This window comes from Tenrec ecaudatus, chromosome 1 (genome assembly GCF_050624435.1).
Source record: "Tenrec ecaudatus isolate mTenEca1 chromosome 1, mTenEca1.hap1, whole genome shotgun sequence".
NCBI classification, from domain to species: Eukaryota; Metazoa; Chordata; class Mammalia; order Afrosoricida; family Tenrecidae; genus Tenrec; species Tenrec ecaudatus.
The window spans coordinates 255,468,158-255,490,276 of NC_134530.1; the positions used below are offsets into that span (position 1 = coordinate 255,468,158).

Sequence of the window (22,119 nt, forward strand, 5' to 3'; positions counted from 1 at the left end):
ATTAGGGCACTTCCAATTTGATACATTATTCCTCTTAAACCCAAATTCACAAAATAGAATGCTCATTGCAGAAAAACTCTCTGTGCTTTGCAATATGTAATGGAATACGATCCCACCGCTCAAAGCACTGAGCCAGAGCAGCATTTCATTGACCACCCTTTCATAGCTTTACAAATGTGCTAACATACAAAACAGGGATGGGCAGGATGAAACGGACTTCAGGACAGAATGGAAGGCTTCGACAAGAGAACATTGACTTCCCCTGAAGAAATCTACAGATGTGGTGACACGGGCACAGGAGCTGACTGGCTACCCCGGAGGCTGGGTAGATCGGTGCTGTGTACCATGTCCCTGCCCTTTCAAGCGTGCTTGATTTTGGCCCCTTCCATCTTTCCTCACCCGTGTTTTGTGTGGCCTGGCTTCGCAACTCCTTGGGGACCAAGCTTCCATGCTGTCTCAGCTCCTTGTGTCCTCTCACATTTACTTGCTTTCCCCACTAACAGATTCTCCCCTTAAGCACACACACACCCAGCCCTGTCCCTCACTGTCAGGCCATTTCAACACGGGCAAGATCCACCTTCAACACTGACCTCTGGATGTGGTCTTCACCTCCAGTCCGCTCTGGTCGGGGCATGGAGAAAGACATCTTTACACCTAACAAAGCCCAACATTTAGCCCGAGCTTCTTTGGAGACGGCACCCTGAACGTACCCTTTCGAAGATTCCTAGCGCTCTCATTGCTTTACAGAGTGGGCTTCTACCAGTTTCTTTCCCGTTCACCTCCGGGTGGGGTGTCTGGGTGCACAAAGGGGAACTGGGGGCAGCTGCCAGGTGAAAGGCTGGAGGGGGGAGTTCGCTGAGAGGAGCCTCAGAAGGCTGTGCGGTCTACCTTTAAGCAGCAGCCACGGGAGCCCCCATGGGGCACTGGGAGCTCTGAGTTGGAACTGACTCAATGACAGCTGGCAGCCTTCACGACCCAGGAATCATCTCATCCGCCTCCTGGCCCCCGGACTGCTCCGCCTCTGCGCGCTAGTCTCGGCTCCCCCGGTTCCCAGAGCCACGGCGGGGACAAACGACAAACGACAAACGGGCCTCCTGTCAAACATCAGAACACCCTTTACTCGTCGTCTCCTCATAAACACGCAGTCACAGTCCTCGGATGCTTTCTGGAACAAGCCACGCTCCCCGGCTGACCTCCAAATACAGCAGCTGCTTCGTCTCAGCCACTCGGCAGCCTTGCTCCTTGCCTGGCCGTCACCGCAGGCCGCTCTGCGAGGCGCCCACAGCTCGGCACCATCTCGGTCTTCTTCTCCTTGCAGCCTGATGCTCGGAGGAAGACACCCCCCCCCCCCACGGGTCCACGCCCCCAGAGCTGCAGCCACAGGAGAGCCCGCTCTGGACACCCACTCTCGCCTGGCCCCCGTGCTGGTTTCTGTGGAGCGTGAAGGAGCCATTTCGACACTCAACCAGCAAGGGTTTGTAAGGCAAGTGCAACGGGCCCAGTCAGCAGCCTGCTCCTGCTCCGGGAGCGAAGCCACGCCTGGCCTCTCTGAAAACCTTTGCGGAGGCAACTGGTTGCCAAACACGTGATTTCAGCCTCTCTCTTTCACAGCTGGACAAATCTCTTCCCTTTGGGGTCTGAGGACATCCCAGCAGCGGCAGTGCGGAGCTGCCAGGAGAGGGGTGGACCTGGACAGAGACCGAACATGGGAAACCCCAGGGGGATTCATCTATTTATTGATATGGACAGTAAGCTGTTTCCCAGCAGGAACTTGCTGTCACGAGAACAGGACTCTGTTTCTAGAGGTAATAAAATAACAATGATATCACATACAAAGCACAGGGAACATTTGTGGCAGGGGAAAAAAATGGCTTGTCTTCCCTGGCCAGAGGGCCAAGTGCTCAGTCATGTGTCCCAAACAGGTGCTCCTGGTCCCCAACAGACAACGCCTCCCTTCACCCTGGCCCTCCAGCACTCCATGCTGGGAAGCGCGAACACGTGTCCTTTCTCCTGGTCCCCTCCTCGCATCGGGTAACCCTTCCCAGCTCATCGGGACGTGACTGTTTCCTGCCGGTGCAGCTGAGTGCCGACGACGGGGTGAGCCGAAGCCTGGCGACTGAAACCAACGGCTCCACCACCTGTTCCATCTTCACAAAGGGAACACGACGCCTTTATTCCACTCACTTCCTTCTTTGTTTAAGGAAAGAAAAGTCTCAAAAAAATATATGGCACTAGAGTGTCAAACCAGACAACTGCTGCGGCGAGTTGCAGTTCCTCCTGGCTGCCGGCCCGAGCACTGCCCCCGGTCAGATGTAGAGCTGGTGGGCGGCCAGGGTGTCCATGAAGGGGCGGACCAGGTTGTCTGTGGAGAAGTAGAAGATGAGGCCGAAGGTGATGGAGATGGGGAGGGCAGGCAGCGCTTTCTTGAACACGGCCAGCAGCAGGAGGGTCAGGCACAAACCCTGCAGGGCAGAGAGGAGGGAAACGGGCGATGGGCAGGTCCGCCGCGGGCACGCGTCGGGGAGGAGGGTAAGGGGCACTGTGAAGGGCTCAGGCGCCTGCTCGACGACTTGTCCTCTGTTATCTTCCCTGAGCCTCACAACGGCTCTGCGAGGGGAACAGCTTATCCCCATCATGATTAATACCAACCCCCAGGGGAGTGGGTAAGACAGAAAGCAGCCTCCTGCCTCCCTCGAGAGGGCCCCTCTCCCACACAACGCTGCCTCCCTGGTCTGCCCGGCCCAGTCACGTAGGACCATAAAGCACACCCCCTCCTCTGTCTGACTTAGGCACCCCAGGAAGATGGCTCCCTTCCGGAAATCTCTGTTATAAGAGGATGTTGGGGAGGTTCTCAGCAGCTCACACCGAGAGAGGCAGCAATACCAGGTGACCCATCCCCTGGGAAGCAAGTGTGGGAGGCGCCTCTCCTGACCCCTGGCCAAGGAAGGCTGTGACCCTGGGGGGGGGAGGCAAGGAACAAGAGTGCTGGTCCTGCCCTGGAGCGCAGCAGGCTGCAGGCTGACTGTCCAACGTGGAAGGTGTGCAGGGCCGTCACCCTGTGCCTGACAGTCCCTGTGGGCAGCAACCGAACCTTCAGAAACCGAGGTCACCAGTCTTAATGAGCCCTACAGGGGAGGCCCAGGGATTTCCTCAGGCGCAGAGCACTGAGCGTGGGCTAGTCTGAGAGCCTAAAAGTAAAGTTCTCAGGCGAAATCTACCATTTCTCTGTTATGTGAATTTGTAAAAACCAAACCCATTGCTGTTAAGTTCATGCTCATCATGACCCTAAAGGCCAGGGAAGAACTGCTCCGCAAGGGTTCAAAGACTGTCAGTCTTCTCAGGAGCACACAGCCTCGTCTTTCTCCCGGGGAACAGGTGGTGGGTTTGAACAGCCAACCGTTCGGTGTACAGCCCAATGTGTAGCCTACGGGGCCATCTGGGCGATATAGTCTTTCAAGGAGCAAACAGCCTCCTCTTTCTTTCATCAAGTGCCTAGTGAGTGGTTTTTGGAACCTATGACTCAGCTGTTAACCCACCCACTAACCCACAGCACCTCCAGGGATCCTTGGGGTCTTCGAATACTTGGGTTTAAAATGATGGGTTTGCCCTTTGTACCTCAGAAGAAGCCCCAATTCAGAACCCCCTGGTGCCTGTGGGCACAGAAGAAGGGGAAGCACTGCAGCTGCGGGGGTCAGAGAACTGAGCCCACAAGCTCCGTGCCCCCCGGGTACGGCTCCTAACTTAGGTCGGAAAACCCGCAGTCATTGTGTCTACCACGCAGTATACTCGGTCAAGCACACACAGCAAGCGGCCTGCGAGCTGCTCAGCGACAGAGCTCGTGGGTCATCCCTGGGCCCGGTGCTGTCCTCCCCAGCTGCGGTCAAGGGGATCCCGACTCACGGTGACCTCATGTGAGACAGGGTTGAACGGGGCTCCACAGGGTTTTCGGGGGCTGAGATTTGGAAGGAGGCCACCGGGTCTTTCTTCCGAGGTGCCTCTGGGTGAACTCCAACCACCCTTTTGGTTTACATGGATCACATGGACAGTCTGCACCACCCAGGGGCTCCTGCTGGTAACTACAACCTCCTGCCAAACCTTGGCTCTTCTTGAGGGCCTGGCCAACCCACTGATGGCTTCTGCTCCGCAGAGGAAAGGCAGTGCTTGAAGAGTCCCCGGGCCCCCTGGGCCCCCTGGTGAAGACCCTGGGGATGCCCGCTGCCAGGAGCACCCACTCACGATTAGGATGGCCACAAAGCAGGCCAGGGTGGTGTTCCAGTCCCCGCTGCCCGTGGCTGCTGCCTTGCCGACCAGCACGCTGTAGAAGATGAAGTCTCCCAGGCCCAGCTTCACGCCCCCTGTGTGGGGAAGAGAGAGCAGGCCTTGTTCTCCAGAGCCTCGAGGGGAGGCTGGTGAGGGAGCAAAAAAAGGTCCATGCTAGGCAGGAGAGCACAGGCCTTTCTGCCCCGTCCCAGGAAGGAAAGGCCAGCGCCCCAGGGGCCTAGACCAGGCAGAGTCTCTAACACAACCCAGGGAAGAGGGGTGACCAAAACCAGTCCACTCCCCGGAAAACGGTGGTGATTACCACCTGCGCAATCGCAAATGGGCATTTCTGACACTCAGAACCAGTGGTCGGTACTCAGTTGGGCAAAGCAAAGAAAAAAACAACAAGTACTGCCCAGGGTGGGTGTACAATTTAGGGTTAGTCTGAATCACATATTCGTCCTAGAAACCTAATGTCACTACTTTCAACAACATGTACTTGCATATGACTAGATAGAAGGCCTCTAGGACCTTCCTCTCTCTTAAAAAGAGGTACAATCAGTGAGTCACGTGCTTCCTCGTGATCGCAAAGTAAAGCACAGCTTCTGGGATGTGTTTGTTTCCGTTAGTGCAGTTGCCCTGGTACACAGGGGAGCCTTTCTCCCGCGCTTCGCATCGCCACGTGGTTAGGTGCCCACGGCCAGGTCTTCATGAGGAAACTGGCAGGATGCAAAAATGGAGGAGGACCACATCACCCCAAAACCGACAAACCACCGGGCATCGCGACTCAGCCGAGTGGACACCAACCCTGCCCATCACACTCGACTCAGACCTTGGCGTTCACGGTAACCATTCACAGGCGGCCGTATCACATGTTGTTAACGCACAAAACTGTAGGGTGGCAGATTTCTCCGACAGTCATAAGCATGAAACGCAGAACAGCAAGACGGCGAGGGAGAAACAGGTGTGCTGTGCTCCCACGGACAATAGGAAGTGTGACGTAATCCGTCGGAGCCACGGAGGCTGCTGTGAGGATGTTCACAGTGGCCTGACCTACCGACCTCCCCTCCTCTCTTCCAATCTCCCACTGAGAGGTGCCCCGCTCCAGTTCAAAGCAGCAAGCGGCCCGGCCCTACCTCCACCCGTCTCTCCATCACCACTGCACCTGGGCCTCTGGTTTCCACCGCTCGCCCCAGTGGGCTCCGTCCACAGTGCCTCACACACATGGTCACAGCTTGGGCATCTGAAATGATTGCTTTCCCTCTCGATAGCTACCACCCCCATTCTGGCCCTCCCCTCCCTTCATCAGTCTTCCTCAGACAAGACTTTCAAAGAGCTCACTTCCGAAACCAGCCGCAGCACGGGCCCCTCAGGCCCCAAACTGGCCCTCCTAGGCTGCAGGCATTGTTTGGCTCGCAGCTCGCCTCCAACCTGGTCCCCACAGACAGCCCTCTGGGTCTGCCGTGGGCTCTGTCCCAGCCTGGACACCTGGGTCCTGTCCTTAGTGCTCGCCTTACGGGCCCTGCACCCAACAAGGGGCCCGTTCATCAGGGCCTCAGTGTCGACAGGTCCGTGGAGGAGTCCAAGGCCTCCTCCCAGGGCCCCTCAACCACTGTGTCCGTGGGCTCCTCCACTTGGGGTTCCCACACCTTTGGGTTCCTCTGCTCAAAGCTCAGTCCAGCCTCGCACACATCTTGGTGGGCATGGCCCCCACCCTAGCCCTGCCTATTCCTTGTGGATACCTCGCTCGGGGGAGCCCTGCAGGGCTGTCTATCTGTGCTCCGGCCATTCACCCTTCTATCATCTGCACGAGGGCAGCACCCCACCTGGCCTCCTGACACCTCGGCCTGGAATGGGAACTGCTCCGTTTGCTGCCGGGGATAGCCACCACGAGACCTGGCGGCACTGCAGGGGCAGCAGTGGGCTGTGAAGCGCTGGGTTAGAGGTCCAGACCGACCAGCCTCCTAAAGATCCGCAGCCTTGCAAGCCCTGCTGGGCAGTTCCACTCTGGCCCCAGGCTCGCCGGCATCAGGATGGGGGCCGAGGCAGAGGGATCGGCGTGGGTGTGGCCACGCATGGCTCTCATCACCTCCCTGCTGAGCCCAGGCTCTCTGCCGTGGGGTCTCTTCACCAACCCCTCACTGGCCACCCTTCTCAGGCTGCCCCTCACCCAATGATTGCTGGGGGCCTGCCTCCGAAGTGACTCCTTGGCTAACTTTCTCTGACCCATTCAGACCACCCCTCACCCCCTTTCCTGTTAGGCTCTGACAGGGTGTCTTCTCCTGCACCCCAGCACAGCCAGGACTTGGGGAAACACCTGGGAAGTAAATGGGGCAGCCTCAACACAAAAGCCCCAGGGCCTGCTAGCCAGGCCCCACACCTTTGCCGGTTTCTCCCCGACTTTCATCCACACACAGCTTCGAAATGAGAAAGGGCTTCTCCCTCCCACCCGACGCCCCCCGCACCCAGGCTGATGTCAGCCATCTTACTTTCCTCCTCTTCTTCCGGCTCCTCCCCCAGGTAGCCAGGCAGTGGGGGTTCAAAGACCTCTGGGTACGAAGGCTCCCCCAAACTGTCGTAGGAGTCTTCCTCTGGGTGTCGGCCATGGTGGCGTGGAGATTGGCAAGGAGAGAAACAGGCACAGTCAAAGGGCATCCTGGGCTCTTGGCAACAGAGCACCAGCGGGTGGTCACCCAGCGCCACCGGGTGCCCGCCCACCCACGAGCCACCGCAGTCCGGGGATCGAGGAGGTGACTGATGCCCCGTGAGGCTGGGCAAGGCCTGCAGGAGGGCCAGTTTGGGGGCGCCTATCTGCTGCCCCCACAGCGAGGCCAGGCCAGGGCAGGACTAGGGGTCACGGCCCTGGCCCTCGCACTGGAGGGGCACACGTGAGCAGCTACATACCCACTCTGTCCCCCAGACACTCACCCATCTCTGGATCGTAGGGGAGCTGGAGGGCTCCCTGGGAGGAGGGGTCCGGCTTGGCCATGGTCACCATCCACACCATGGCAGCTGGGGGAGGGAGAGCAGAGGGGCTGACTGCGGCTGTCCCCATGTTTGGCCCCCCAGGGTAGCACCCTTAGTTTACATGCTATTTCTTCATACTCTATCGTTAGGAAGCCCCCACCCCTGGGAGGGGGGGCAGGGGCAATCTGGACTCACTGACCAGGTGTGGGCCATCACCAATTTGTCAAACAATGGTCTCACACGCAAAACTGCCTAAGAACTCAGCTACTGAGTTCTGACGATTCAAGTCCATGCAGAGGCACCTCAGAAGAAAGGCCTGCTGACCCGCGGCCAAGCAATCGGACATCGGGGGGCAGGTCTGCCCCGACGCAGCACATGGAATCACCACGAGCTGCAGCAGAGTTGACTACAAATGGCTGGGCCTTCCGCCTACAGAAGCTGCCATTGCATCCACGAACATTTTGTGAAGGAACTGTTTGTCTTTGGCCCGGGACCATCTCGTCTCCACCAGGTGGAGCACCACAGCCTTCATGTGCTCAAATGCACCCCTCTGCCAACGGGGACTGATGGCACAGCAAGCTGGCAGAAGCACAGAGGCCGCCCCCAACTCAGCTCTCCGCGTGCTGGCAACCCCGCGCACCCTCAGTTCTGCCCCAAACCCAACAACTGCTCTCACCACCTCCCTGGCGCTGCCCTGGGCCCAAGCCTGCCATCTCTCTCCTGGCTGATTACAGAACCTCTGGGTCTCCTGCTTCCACCGGTCCCGCCATGGGAAACTGAGGATGGGGCAGAGAGTAAGTGGGCAGATTCCCTATGCTCCTCATGAAAGCCTGGGAGACCAGGATTCTGGGTGGAGGGAGGCCTTCACACGTGTGAAGGGTCTTGGAGAAGAGTCCCCGTCCGTCCCAGTCTCCTAGTTAAAAAACATCCCCACCAGGTCCGCCCCTAATAGTGCTACCTTACAGGCACCTGGCGATTCCTATGCGGACGGACGGGGGCTTTGTCTATAGGAGCAGACAGTTTCCTTCTCCCTGCTCAAGGGGGGCAGTCGGCTCCCCTCTGCCTGCCCCAATGCTAGTATTAGGCCTCTCCCCCAATGAGCTCAAGCACCTCCAGGGTAGTTGCGTATATAATTGGCGAGGTCCGCCTGTCCTGACACTGTATACAGACACTGTCCAATACTTCTGGTCTCTCTCCCTCTCGGCTTCACGGTGGAAGTGAGCACCCAAGACTTTTTGTCTGTCTTTTTATATTTTCCCTTCAATCACACACCCGTTCCTTAGGACCCCATCCGGATGTGGACTGGCTCCCCCACTACCCGACACACACACACACACACACACACACACACACACTTCATCCTTGGCTCACAACCGTTCCTTAGGACCCCATCGGATGTGGACTGGCTCCCCCACCACCCGACACACACACACACACACACACACACACACACACACACACACAGCATTCTTGGCTCAACAACTTGCATCATGTAAAGTCTGGCTGCCCTCAAACCTTCCAATGGCTTCACCTCTCATGCAGCAAAGGGTCCAAAGAAACCCTCATCAGGATCTGCAGAGTCAAACATGCCTGGCTCGTCCCTCCCTCCCCCTTGCTCCGGTCACTATGCCCCAGGGCCTGTGCCACCTGTGGCTCCCCTTCTGCCTGGAGTGAGTGTCCCCAGAGTTCAGCCAAGCCAACTGTCCGCCTAACTGGAGCGAATGTCATGTGCACTGACGCCCTTCCCGGGACGGGCTGCTAACATGCTCCACTTGTGCAGAAAGCACAGTGAAGCTTGTTCAAGAAACGGTTTCCTTGGCCTCAGACTCCCCCTGTAACAAGCAGGCCCCGTATCGATGGCTCTCTGTGTCAGTAAGTTCTCAAACTTCAGAGGTGGACTGGGAGGTCGCTGGGGACAAGGACCGTGTGGGCCTTGTGCCCCACTGCAATGCCTGGCGTAATGTCTGCCAAAGAGCAGGGACTTGACACATGTGTTTAAAGCACCTAGAAGCCCAAGTCTCTGAACACCTCCACCAAGCCAGGGGCAAGACTGTGCCTGCCCTTCAGAGACAATGACCTTCAGACTGCCACATGCTGTCATCTGCGGCCCAGTTCTCTCCGATTCGTGGTGACAGAATCAGCGTCAGAGTGGAGCTCTGTTCCACAGGGTGGCTTTCAACAGCTCTTGGGGTCGTTATTGAAATAGGTTAGGTTTTTCTTCCACGGTCCCTCTGAGTGGACTTGAATACGAACCTTTTAGCTAGCAGCCGGGTGTGTTAAGTGTTTGAATCACCCAGGGAATGTTGAGAAAGCCCAGATAAAACCAGGGGCCTCCTGCTTCCCAACATCCCTGTCCTGAAGTCTCCCCAAAGACCCTCTCTGGAGCTTGGGGGTAGCCAGGAAGGAGAGGGAGTGGGTGCAGTTTCAAAGGCTGCAGCCACCCTGCCCACCAATGATGGATTAGCAGGATGAAGGTGAAAATGGGCCACGCCTCCTGCTCCAACAGCCCAGCCCCTCCTGTGTCGGAGCAGAGGCAGCTCACCTTCCTCTCTGCAAGGGGAGGCCACCAAAGCCGCCTGTGCCCTGAGGTTTCGGAAAGGATTAAGCTCAGAGCATCACGGGCAGAGGCAGAGTCCCCTGCTCACTGCTGGTGTCTCCGGACTCGTCGAGCCGAGGCAGGGGCTACTCACACGAATATATCAGGGCGGGGAAGATGGGCTCGTTTCTCTCCTGGGCAGTCTCCACCAGCATGCGCAGCGGCCCCTTGGGGCACAGCACAGCCACGAGATCTGGGGAAACAAGGAAGGCCTTGTCACATGGATTCCCTAGTGGGCCCCAAGGAGAACTGCGCCTCAGTGCCTGCGAGTTTGCGCTCCACAGTTACAGACAACTTGCTGAGTCTCAAACCCCGTCTCTTTAAAACAGAAGGCCTACTGCCACCACTGTGGCACTACTGGTCCCGTTCTATCAGTCAAGGGCAGCTAGCATTTCTGTGGGGATGCGCGTTACTTCAGGGCACTGTGGTCAATGGACTGAGGGCAACTTGCAAACAATTCTGTGTAAACTGGCATAGGGTGAGTGCTCAGTAAAGTTGTTCAGCTCATTGAGCTGAGAACCCAAAATCCGGGAATTCACACCCACCCGCTGCGCTGAGGGGGTTGGATGAGAGAGGCTGTCTGCTCCCGTCCTCGCTTACAGCCTCAGGAACTCTGCCCTGTGGAGGAGGGTCACCGTGAGTCAGCATCGACTCCATGGCAGTGGTTCTGTACGAACAGGTTTATATTGCATATAACAATGATAATGGCATATGAGGAGCTTCAGGTATGTCCTTTCTTGAACACCAGGAGTCTATGGGATTCCCAGGCTTAGAAAGGTGAACTCTCTGGAGGAAGACCATCAAAGTAACCTTGGGAAGGGAGGTGGTGACCTTGTCCACTAGAGCATCAGTGAGGCTGACTGGGACAGAACTGGGCCACCCCTGCCCAGCCCCCACACTGTCTAAGGAGGCCACCCTTCAGGCAAGGCTGGTGGCTATGGTCTGCCCCCTCCTCCCTGATAGAATCTTTAGGCCTCAGAACAAATCACACTTGAACCAGCAGATTCACCCAAGGTGCACTCACGAGAACATCTGGCTGCCCCCCTTCTCTAGGTGATCAGACCCAAACCCTTGTGCTTCCTGTTGTGGGTCACGCCTGCAGATGAGAGTAACAGCTGGAAGAGGCCCTCTTCGGCCCTCAGCTGTGGTATGTGTCGAAGTTTCCAGCCCACCTCCCCAAGCCGACTCACTGAGGGACTGATGTATGGTAGCGCCGAGTCCCGTGACTGACAGACAGTGGGGCACCTGCACAAGTCTCCCGTCTCCACCCAGACAGCTTCTAGCCTGGGGGTTTCTCCTGCTGGATGCTGTCTGCTCTTGCTACAGGCAACAAACGACTCCCCACCGAAGAGCGCTGGGGGCGCATGTCGGAGATTCAGGCTCCGCGTGGAAGGATGTGATATTCAGGGAGGAGACAGGACTAGTGATGGCTGTCCTTTCTCTATGGCCTCTGGCTATCGGACATCTGGGGTAACCGTGAGAGCCACGTACCATACACAGAGATGGCTCCCAGGATGACCCAGGCGGACCACTCTGGCAGGTACTTGATGAACACCAAGGCCATGAGCGCGCTGATCATGATGAGATAGGCCTGCTGCAGCACGAGAGGGCCTTTCCAGTGGATGCACACCATGCCCACCGCCCCGAAGTTCCAGATGGTCAGGAATAGGGTAGGGTAGTCCATGGCCACGTTGTACGTCTTGAGCACCTCCCTGCAGGACCAAGACACAGCGGGGAGATGTGAGATGCTGACCCGGTTTAACAGGCCCGTTTTCCAACCAGAAAGTCCCCAACTGGGTTCTCCCAATCTCTGGCCGGATTGACTAAGACCTCTTCTTCTTGTGTGCCCACTGGTCCTACGACTAAGCCTGGCATTCTTGCCTGGAACAAACGCAAGCTCACTGCCATCGAGGTGATTCCAACTCAGAGCAACCCCGTAGGACATGGCCAAGCTGCCCCCGAGGGCTTTCCTGGGGTGTAAAGGCACCGCCATGCTGTCACAGGTCCTTCTGCTAATGGAAAAGGTCCTAGAAAGTGTTTTCTTGGAGTGCGAATGGCTAGCATGCATGGTTGCTAACCAAAAGATTTGGGGTTTGAGTCTTGAGAAAGTTAAAGTTTATTGTGCCAACCTGGCCAATAAACACATGTGGAATTAATTGAAGGGCAGAGAGATAAATGGCTCACTGAGCCTCTCCTTTCTAGGATTAAGGTGTAGGTGTTACTTAATTGCAATTGTGAGGCTAAAGAATTATGTACATGTGTCCAGTGGCAAAGGGTGGATTGAGATAGTTAAAGTCTATTGTGCCAACCTGGTCAATGAACACATGTGGGGTTAATTGAAGGGCAGAGAGATAAAGGCTCGGTGAGCCTCGCCTTTCTAATTCTCGGGTCTCTTGCTTTCTGATGGTCGGGTCAGGGTGCAGCTGCCTTAGCCAGTTCCCTGCTTCGGCTGGCAAGGCTCACTTCCTGCAAGACATCCCTGAGAAGCCACATGGACCTACCCCAATGCAGGCCTAGGTGCTGGAGCAGCCGGGTGGAGACCCCTGCCAGCGCTGAGATGCTTACATGCTCCCTGATTCGACTTTCCTCCTGCAGTTGGTCTGTGTTTTGTGAGATGGAGAAGGACTTTGTAGATTGGTGTTGGACATATGGGTTAATGTTGGATATGTGGGTTTGGACAGCACTGGGTTGGGATGTTTTCTTGATGTGCATTTACCCTTTATGTAAAACTCTCTCTTATACATATGCATTTCTGTGGATTTGTTTCTCTAATGTACCCAGACTAACACAAGTCCACACAGAGGTGCTGAGGAAGAGAGGCCTGACACTCTACTTCTGAAAACCCAATGGACTCCAGTTCTACATTGACATAGGTGGGTGCCCTGAGTCCAGGGTGCTTTGACAGCAGTTGGTTTGTCAGGATATTTGGGCTCTGAGTCAGGTCGCTGTCCCAAATCAAGGGGCAATAGAGCAGGGAATTCTTCCACAAACCAGGAGTACCAAGCTTGGTCCAAAGAGAACTTCAATTTTGGGGAGTTTCCACCCCCATGAGGTTCAGAGAGAGCTTCTTCCATGATGGCTTGGCTTGTTCTGACTCTGTGACCACAGACCGCCACGTGGCCCACCACGGAACCTGCTCCCCATCCCGGTGGAAAAGGCTGTGGCCGGCGCCACACTGCCCGGACTCCTGGAGCAGCAGCCACTGGCAGACCTGCAGCACAGGGGCACCCTTGCCTGCCCAGCTCCTCCCCAGTCAGCCGCCATAGGAGGAGGGCGCTCGAGGACCGCTACTTACCCGAGGTAGATGTAGGTGAAGAGGAAGAGCAACATCAGGGAGGACATGATCAACCAGCCATGGATAAACTAGATGACAGAAGGAGACAGGCGGTCATGGTCTCCTCAAGGGCCGAGAACCGCAGGGCCTGATGCCTAAGCCGGAACATCTTTCTCAGAAAATCACTATTTCATGAAAATGCTGGAAGGATATTAGGAGTTAACTGTGCCCCTTACTCTTCCTTCATCTCCCTGCAAAATACACATGGAAGTCCTGCCCCTGTAAAAATGACCTTTGTCTGGAAATAGGAGTTCCTGTCTGTCATGTTACTGAGGCCATAGCAGAGTATGGTGGGTCCGGAACCTAGTTACTTCTGAGAGGTGCTTATGAAAAAGCAGAAGCAGCCACAGAGACCCACGTGGGGGGAGAGAGATGACAATGAGTGACACCTTGGGGTCTGGCATCGGAACTGGGAGGAGGGCGCAGGCCAGGGTGGGTTTCCTTCTGTCGTGCGCAGGGTCACTGTGGCCAGAGCTGACTCAATGGCACCCAACAAGAAGGAATGACCCAGGACTTGCCTGAGAGCTGGTGCTCTGAACTCGGACTTCCAGCTCTTTGAAGACACACACTTGTGGCATCTGTGTGACAGAAGCACTGGGACACCCAGGCAAGGGTCCCGGGGACCACGTGACAGGAAAGCAGTGTTCTGCCAAGGTCTCCCAGTAACAATGATGAGGACTGATGAGGTTCTGGATCGATCGACACCTACATTGGTGTCCGCCCCCCCCCCCACCACCTTGCCAGTCCACTGTTTAGAAAGACTGTTCTAGACTCTGGGAATAAAACTAGCCACGTCTCTGCCCCTATGCCATGCACTCTGTGGGGAGCAGAGAACGGGAGGAGAGTGTATACGGGTGAATCCTTTATTCTCACAGATTAAGGAGCCTGGCAGGCTGGGTTTTTGGGATGGAGGTTGAAAGTGAGTCCCAATTGCATTTCATAATTAATATTGTTCCTCACTATATCCTCCCAGCATAGGGCTTCCTTAAAGTTACCTCTTACAAGCACGTGGCTGATAGCTACGTAGCCGGCAGCTTTATCTATAGGAGCAGACGTGTGTTATTGCCCGTTAGACTCTAAGACAGCCACTCCCCTTACCTGCCTCGGCACTGCGTTGGGTGGCTCCTCCAGTATACTCGGGAGCTTGGCAGTTGGGCAACAGCCCACTTTGTTACATATGTGGTCACCTGTAATTAGGGGGGCTTGCATGCCCCCCAAGTGTACCTATGTCTTGGTTGGAAATATATGCTCTCTCTCTCTCTCTCTCTCTGCCGGGACCTGGCTCCTGAAGTCATGACTGCGAGGTGAGCCCTTGCAAGCTTTGTCTCATCTGATGTCTCTTTAATTTACCCCTCAATTACACAACCGCCCCTGGACCCATTAGACTGTGGGGGCTGGTCCCCCGCAGCACTCCAGTGAAGAGAGAAAAGATAAATACATGAATGAACATGGAATGTGTTAGAGGAGATATTGGTAAAAGCGAGGAAGAAACTCACAGCACTGGGCAGCCTGAGGTGACAGGCTCTTGAGGGAGATTTTTGGTCCCTTTGCTCGTGCCTGCTGTGGCCATTTCAGGTAAGTGGGATTAAATGGTATTTGCTTTTTTGTGACTCAAGGCTCATCCACGTCTTGGCCTGTACCAGGCCTCCATGGTAAGCGTAGACGCACAGTAGTTACCCTCTACTCTGTTGGTGGGCATTCCCACTTGCTGTGGAGAAGTACTTGGAATAGTGTTGCAGTGAGCACTGGAGTAAGGGAGGGGATTTTGAAGAGTCAGCCCAGGGAGTCTCCTCCTATCTAGGAGTCTGCAGACAGGGCCGTAGACCGACAGGCATACACGCCACTTCCCTGGCCAACGAGAGCAGGGACAGATCTGTCACTCAGCCAGCCACTGGTCAGTAGTGTGGGGACACTCCTCCTAGCCTCACCTACCATCACGCATTCAGCCCACCAAGGAGCTCAGTTAGGGTCCTGTCTCAGCTCATCCTGGTGGCAGTGTTAAAGGTCAAGCTGAAGCACAGCAGAAAGGGAAGGGGGGCCCTCGGAGCTTCCCTCCGTCCCAGCCATCACTGCCCGCCTGGCCACCGGCAGCCCCTGCCTGCCCTGCTTACTGCCAGATGCTCAGGCCCAGAGTGGGGCCTGGCAGAGACAGGCACACCCCATCTGTGTCTGACTTGGTCTTTGGCATGCTGTATTCTCTGCCCCACGCAAACACCCTTCTGCCCTGCATGCTACCATCCCAGCGTTACAGGTTCTGCCTCACTGACATCTGATTACTGCAGCTCGGGGGCATTTCCTGATGGCCCCTCCTCGTCCCACCCTAGCAACAACCCCCTCAGCTCCCTGCACGGACAGCCCCCGTCTCTCTCTGCCAGTGCTCAACGAAGTGACCGCATGATCATGTCAACCGTCGTCAGGAAGCCCAAGGACACATCTTCAGCAAAAGATCTCTTTAAAGTGGTAAGAGGACAAAGAGGTCACTCGGAAGAGGAAGAGGCACCTGATTCCGGGATGGTCAATTGCCGCATGCACCCGAAAGCCAACCAGGATGAAAGAAGACCAAGGAAGAAGTGGTGCACTTGGGGATGGAGTTGGTGAGGGAGCTGGGAAATACAAGGACTGGCAGAAGAACAGACCTGCTTTGGAGGAGGTATAGCCAGAATGCTCCTTAGAAGTTCAGCCAGACAGTCTCAAATGCACTGGACATGCTACCAGGAGAGCGAGTCCCTGGAAAAGGAGGTCCTGCTCGGAAGAGCAGGGAGGAAGGCCCCCACGCGACAGGCAGAGAGGGGCTGCAGCAATGGGCTCAGACGCCACAACGGTGAGGGTGGCACAGGGCTGGGCGTGTGCTGTTCTCTTTCCTCCGTGGAGTCGCTGCAGCTGGAACTGACAACAACGTAGGTAATGGCTAGCTTAGGAGTCCCTGGGGGTGGCAAGTGGCTAACACACCCGGCTGCTAACCAAAAGGCCCGAGGTTCAAGTCCACCTGGAGGCACCGTGGACGAAAAGTCTGGCACAATCTACTGTGACAAACCAGTCACCAGAGACGGACAGAGTTCCACACGTGAGCTTCCTGCCACGGAGAAGGGCCGCGACACTGACTCATGGAATGCCAGGCTCGACATGCTTTCATGGCGGTCTTTCCCGCGAGGAGAGCAGGGACGCCAAACCCCAGGACGTGTTTGGAGGAGAGAGGAGGCACACAGAGGCGGACAGAGGATGTGCAGGGGGGACTCAGCCGCTGCCCTGCTCTTTGGGGCAAGCCCCAACACCTCCTAGGCAAGAAAACCTCAGCACAGAATGTGGCAATCCCTGTCCAAAGAGGAAATGGAAAATAAAAATAAATCCGGAGGGGAAGTGTTGGGGTGAAGGGAGCCTAAAATAGCTCGGTTGACTTCTTGGGAAGGAGAAGCCAGATCAAATTAACTTCTGAATAGAAGTGACCCTTGGTGCACTGCCTGCGTGGCAAGCGGCACTGACTTACAGGACAAAGGCACTGGATAGCCCTGGGGGAGGGGCAGGCACGGAGGACCAAAAGCACAGTCTGTTTCGCAAAAGGAATCGCTAGGTGGCACAGATGGTTCAGGACGGAGCTACCTGTGGTGGGAGGCACCGCAGCAGCGCCTGGGGAGGACCTGACACGCGGCCTCTGGACACTGGGCTGCGGAAAACCCTGTACAGCAGAGTTCTCCCCAACACCGGCCCCCACCAGGCAGCAGGGCCCATGGCAGCTGTTCACTTTTTGGTTTTTCAGACAAGAGGGATTCTGCTACTCTTTAAAACAAGCGGCCTGAGGGCCCCCACTGGGGCAGAGGTGCCCCGCGGACTGGCGGGCGAGGAGGGGGCAGAGGCAGGCAGGCAGGCGTGGGTCCTCACCTTGTAGCAGCGGTACTTGTACAGCACAACCAGGAAGATGGTCATGACCACGATGACGCTGATCATGATGAGGGTGTTGAGCACGGAGTTGAGGAGGCGCTGGCCCACCGAGGGCGTGTCTTCTGTGAAGGGCGTGTAGATGCTGGGGGGAAGGGACAGGGTGGGCCGATGGCCTCCGGGACCTGCCGGCCCCACACACCAGCCCATAAGGGCCCTGCCCCAGCGTGTCTCCACAAGCACTCTGGCACCACCACACAGCCCCCACCCCCATGCCTTCCGCCAGCTACCACTGTGTCTCCGAAGGGCTTTCCCATCACCCTGACCACACCGTCCATGTCCCTCAGCCTTCCGACTAAGCCCAGAGGAGCCAGGCCCCCTCGCGTCCGAGCGGCACTGGGCTCCACGGGGCTGTGCTTTGGCAAGGAGGCTGCCAGGCTTTTGGTGTGTGGCACCTCTGCACAGACTGGCGTCGCTAACGTTTGGTCAGCGAGCAGCAGGTCTGTCAGCCATGTGTACTGCACAGAGAGTCCAAGAGTTGGAGTGGATTTGGTGGCAGCTGGAGCCCAGGGTTGCAGCTGGGAAATGGGTGCGAGAACCCCTCCTGCCTTGCCCACCCCCTCTGTACTCCCACTTCCCTGGAGCGCTGCTGGGTGCAGCTCTGCGTCTACCCCACTTTCATGTTCCCTCAGCACTGCTTCAAGCCCAAATCTTCCCCATCAGCCCCCCCTCAGTGGCGAGGATGCCACCCTCCTGCTTCCCCACCCAGCCCAGTCTCTGCTCTGGCTGCAGCCCCTCACCCCCCACCTCACTGCCACAGTCAACTCAAAACCAGAAACGAGCAGCACTAGATGGATGTCGCTTGCTTTCTCCAGTATGGGAGCAAAAGGCTAGCTAAATTCTCTGAACACTCCTTACCTCTGAAGCCCCAACAGAGAGACACTTCCCAGGGGCTCCTCTCTCCGCCTTTCCTTTCAATCCATCCATCCAGCCAACCAACCTACCAACCAACCCACCCAAAGCTCCCCAAGTAAGAGATGCTCAGGGAAGGCCTGCCCTCAGCAATGACCACCTGGGGGCCAGTGAAAGCGTCCCACTCGTCTAGGGTCCAGTTTCACAAGGACGCACTGAGGGCTCCCTCCGTCCCCCTCAGGAGCCCTGGTGCCATAGTGGGTAACGTGTTGGGTGGATAACAATGAGGTCTATAGCTTGAAACCACCAGCTGCTCCTCAGGAGAAAGATGAGACTTTCTATTCCTCATCATAAAGACAAACAAATAAATAAAAGGAGCCAGTCTAGGAAGCCACACAGGGGAGACCCATCTCCCTCATGAGATGTGACCCGAGCTACTGAATCATCCAGCCCACCAATCTCCTTTCACATTCAGTCAACGATGCCCAGGAGGCAGGAGGCTACTTTGGGTCACAGAGAGACCTGGAGCCGGAGCTGGGGAAGCTAGGCTGGGTGCAGTGTGAGGCTTCACCTTCTGGGATAAACACCAGTGTGCCCAAGGGCTCCCCTGGGGCAGGCCTTGCCTGAAGCCCTTCTTTACACATGCTAGCTCACGGGATTTCTTAGCGCACCCTTGGGGAGCCCAGGGTTCCCACCAGACATGGAGGCACGGAGAGGTTGAGCACTGTGGCCCGGCAAGTGAGCCATGCAATGAACTCAGGCTCCAGGTGGTTAACAGGGCCCCGCCCCCACTCACAGCTGTCCATTCTTCTCTGTGTAGAAGCGCACAGACTTGATCGTGGCCACCACCACGATCATGCACAGCGTGACGGGCACAAACAGCATGATCGCGTGCTTTGCCCCATATTTGAGGGTCAGCTCTTCTTCCAGGCCGGGGGGCCGCCCAGGCACGCCGCTGCTCACGTAACGGTCGGGGTCCTCCTCGCAGTCTTCCTCGCTCTCCTGGCTTCTCTGTGGGAAACAACGTCGTGAGGGCCTGGGGGAACTGGGACGCACCACCGCCCCATAGCTAGAGGGCACGCACTTTTGGAAGCCCCGACAGGAAGTTTAAATGCGGCTTTCTAGTATAATTCCTAAGTGCACACGGATCCAGAGGCAGTGTGCAAACAGAACAAGGGCACACTGCATGGTGTAAAACCAGGAAAGGTGTGCATCAGGGTGCTATCCTCTCACCACCCTTAGTCAAGCTGCATGCTGAGCAGATCATCAGCACAGCTGGATTCTATGAGAAAGAGTCTGGCATCGGGACTGAGGAAGGCTTATCAACCTGCACTGTGCAGATGGTTCAACCTTGCTTGCTGAACGCGAGGAAGAACTGAAGCACTTGCTGCTGAAGATAAACGACCATGGCCTTCAGTCTGGATTACAACTCACTGTAAGGAAGACCCAGATTCCCACAAGTGCACCAACAGGTCCCAAACATCTTAAGTGGAGAGGAGGTTGAAGCTGTCAGGAACTTTGTCTTGCTAGAATCTGCCATCGAAGCTCATGTAAGCAGCAGCCAAGAAATCAAGAGACATACTGCATTAGGTAAAGCTGCTGTACAAGCAAGACCTCATTAGAGTACTGGTGAGCTGGGATGGACTTTGAGGTCTAAGATGTGCCTGACCCAAGCCACGGTATTCTTCATTGCATCACGTGTGCGTGGAAGCTGGACACCAATACAGAAGACGGCAGCAGAATCGATGCATTTGAACGGTGGTGCTGGAGAAGGATATGGGCAGTACCATGGACGCTAACAGGACAGACCGGTCTGTGTTGGGAGAAGTATGGCCAGGATGCTCCATGAAGGCAAGGAGAGCAAGACTTCATCCTACATACTTTGGACATACTGTCGGGAGAGACCCGTCCCTGGAGAAGGCCATCAGGTTTGGTAAAGCGGAGGGGCAGTGACAAAGAGGAAAGCCCTCGAGGAGATGGATTGACCCTGTGGTTGCATCAGTGGGCTGAGGAACCATGGCGAGGATGGCCAGGAGCGTGCAGTGTTTCATTCTGGTGTGCACATAGGGCCGCAGCTGACTCGATGGCACATAACCACAACAAATGTAAGAACCTAAATGTGATTACCAGTGTTGGGCTGCTAGCCACAAGGTTGGCAGCTCCAAACCACCAGCTGCTCCTCAGGACAAAGAGGAGGCGTTCCAATCTCGTGAAGAGTTACTTACAGTCTTGGAAACCTACAGGGGTGACTCTACCCTGCCCCTTAAGGCTGCTGAGTCAGAATAAACTCGCAGGTAGTGACTTGTTTCTTCGAAATGTAAGAACCCATCTGTAAGCTGTGGCTGAGATTTCTGAGACATTTCAGAAGTTGACCAGGACAACAGGAGTTGGCAGTACTCCACAACCCATCCCGGAGGGGAAGCCATCACTGGAACGAAAAAGGAGCGAATGTAGGTCCCCAGCCAGAAGGGCTAAAGAGCCAAGGACGGTCCCCTTCCCAGGTATAGGCTGCTCTCGACACTGCTCCATTCTGTTTTCATGGCCATTCTGACTGGGAAGACACAGGACAGATTCTTGGAGAAAAGAGAGATGAAGCATTTTTGTTTGATAAGTGATAAATTAGAATCACCAGCACACATGGACTCTGATTATGAATCAGACATAGGAAATATATAGGAGAAGAAATTGCTTAACTTTTTGCCCACAAAGTCAAGTGCACATATTTTATAACGCTAGGAGTTCTGGTGCAAAGCTTTTTAGACTAGGGGTCATGGCCCCTGGGGGGGGGTAATGAATGTGGGAGCTGTGAAATACTGGCTCAAACACTCCCTCAATGCATGGATCCTTTCTTTTATTAAATTGGCACTCTATGATGCTCACTCTCCTGACACAACTGCTGAAGCCAAAGTGGGTGAACAAGTAAATGTGGTGAAGAAAGCTGATGGTGCCCGGCTATCAAAAGAGATAGTGACTGGGGTCTTAAAGGCTTGAAGGTGAACAAGCGGCCATCTAGCTCAGAAGCAAAAAAGCCCACATGGAAGAAGCACACCGGCCAGTGTGATCACGAGGTGCCAAAGGGACCAGGTATAAGGCATCATGAAAAAAATGTATATATATATATGTGTGTGTGTATATATATATATATATATATATATATATATATATATATATATATATACCATAGTGAATGAAGGGGGAAGTGCAGAGTGGAGACCAAAGGCCCAAGTGTCGGCCACTGGAGATCCCCTCATAGAGGGGTTTAGGAGAGGAGATGGGTCAGTCAGGGTGCAATGTAGTACCAATGAAGAACACAGCTTTCCCCCAGATCCTGGATGCTTCCTCCCCCCAACTACCATGATCCGAATTCTACCTTGCAGGGCTGGAAAGGGCAGAGGTTGTACAGTGGTGCATAGGGGAGCTGGAGGCACAGGGAATCCAGGGTGGATGATACCTCCAGGACCAAGGGTGTGAGGGGCGATGCTGGGAGAGTGGAGGGTGAGTGGGTTGGAAAGGGGGAACTGATTACAAGAATCCACATGTGACCTCCTCCCTGGGAGATGGACGGCAGAGAAGGGGGGAAGGGAGAATCCGGATAGGGCAAGATATGACAAAATAACAAAGTATAAATTACCAAGGGCACATAAGGGAGGGGGGAGCGGGGAGGGAGGGGGAAAAAAAAGAGGACCTGATGCAAAGGGCTTAAGTGGAGAGCAAATGCTTTGAGAATGATTGGGGCAGGGAATGTGCGGATGTGCTTTATACAATTGTATGTATATGTATAGATTGTGATAAGAGTTGTATGAGCCCCTAATAAAATGTAAAAAAAGAAAATGATTAGGGCAAAGAATGTACAGATGTGCTTTATACAATTGATGTATGTATATGTACGGATTGTGATAAGAGTTGTATGAGCCCCTAATAAAATGTTTAAAAAAAAAAGAAAAATTGGCAACAGTAAAAGGTTTCTGAATGCGTAACCAATATTGTACTGAGATTTAATTCTTTATGTAAAAAGAACATCCATCTCATTAGCATGCAAATTTGCTTTCATCTTTAATAAATGAAAAAATCATATATACACCAAACAATTGTTGTAAAATAAATGTCTTTATGATTTATTATCAGTAGCTGATTGATTCATATATCTATTTTACATGTCTGTATGACCCTGGTTGTG

At 55.2% G+C, this 22,119-nt stretch overlaps 1 protein-coding gene across 5 annotated transcripts in view; it reads right to left on the reverse strand.

Moving 5' to 3' along the window:
• Positions 1 to 1,719: 1,719 nt before the first annotated feature.
• Positions 1,720 to 22,119, reverse strand: part of PSEN2 (presenilin 2) — a 35,679-nt gene continuing 15,279 nt past the window's right edge. For all 5 annotated transcript variants that reach the window (XM_075531520.1, XM_075531493.1, XM_075531499.1 and 2 more), the window contains 9 exons: positions 18,739 to 18,953; positions 17,034 to 17,175; positions 13,119 to 13,186; positions 11,315 to 11,535; positions 9,918 to 10,016; positions 7,189 to 7,272; positions 6,750 to 6,851; positions 4,237 to 4,355; positions 1,720 to 2,462 (listed from right to left, as the gene is read on the reverse strand). In XM_075531520.1, the coding sequence (XP_075387635.1) occupies positions 2,307 to 2,462; positions 4,237 to 4,355; positions 6,750 to 6,851; positions 7,189 to 7,272; positions 9,918 to 10,016; positions 11,315 to 11,535; positions 13,119 to 13,186; positions 17,034 to 17,175; positions 18,739 to 18,953 (1,206 nt within the window). In that variant the 3' untranslated portion in view covers positions 1,720 to 2,306. The remainder of the gene's footprint in view (positions 2,463 to 4,236; positions 4,356 to 6,749; positions 6,852 to 7,188; positions 7,273 to 9,917; positions 10,017 to 11,314; positions 11,536 to 13,118; positions 13,187 to 17,033; positions 17,176 to 18,738; positions 18,954 to 22,119) is intronic.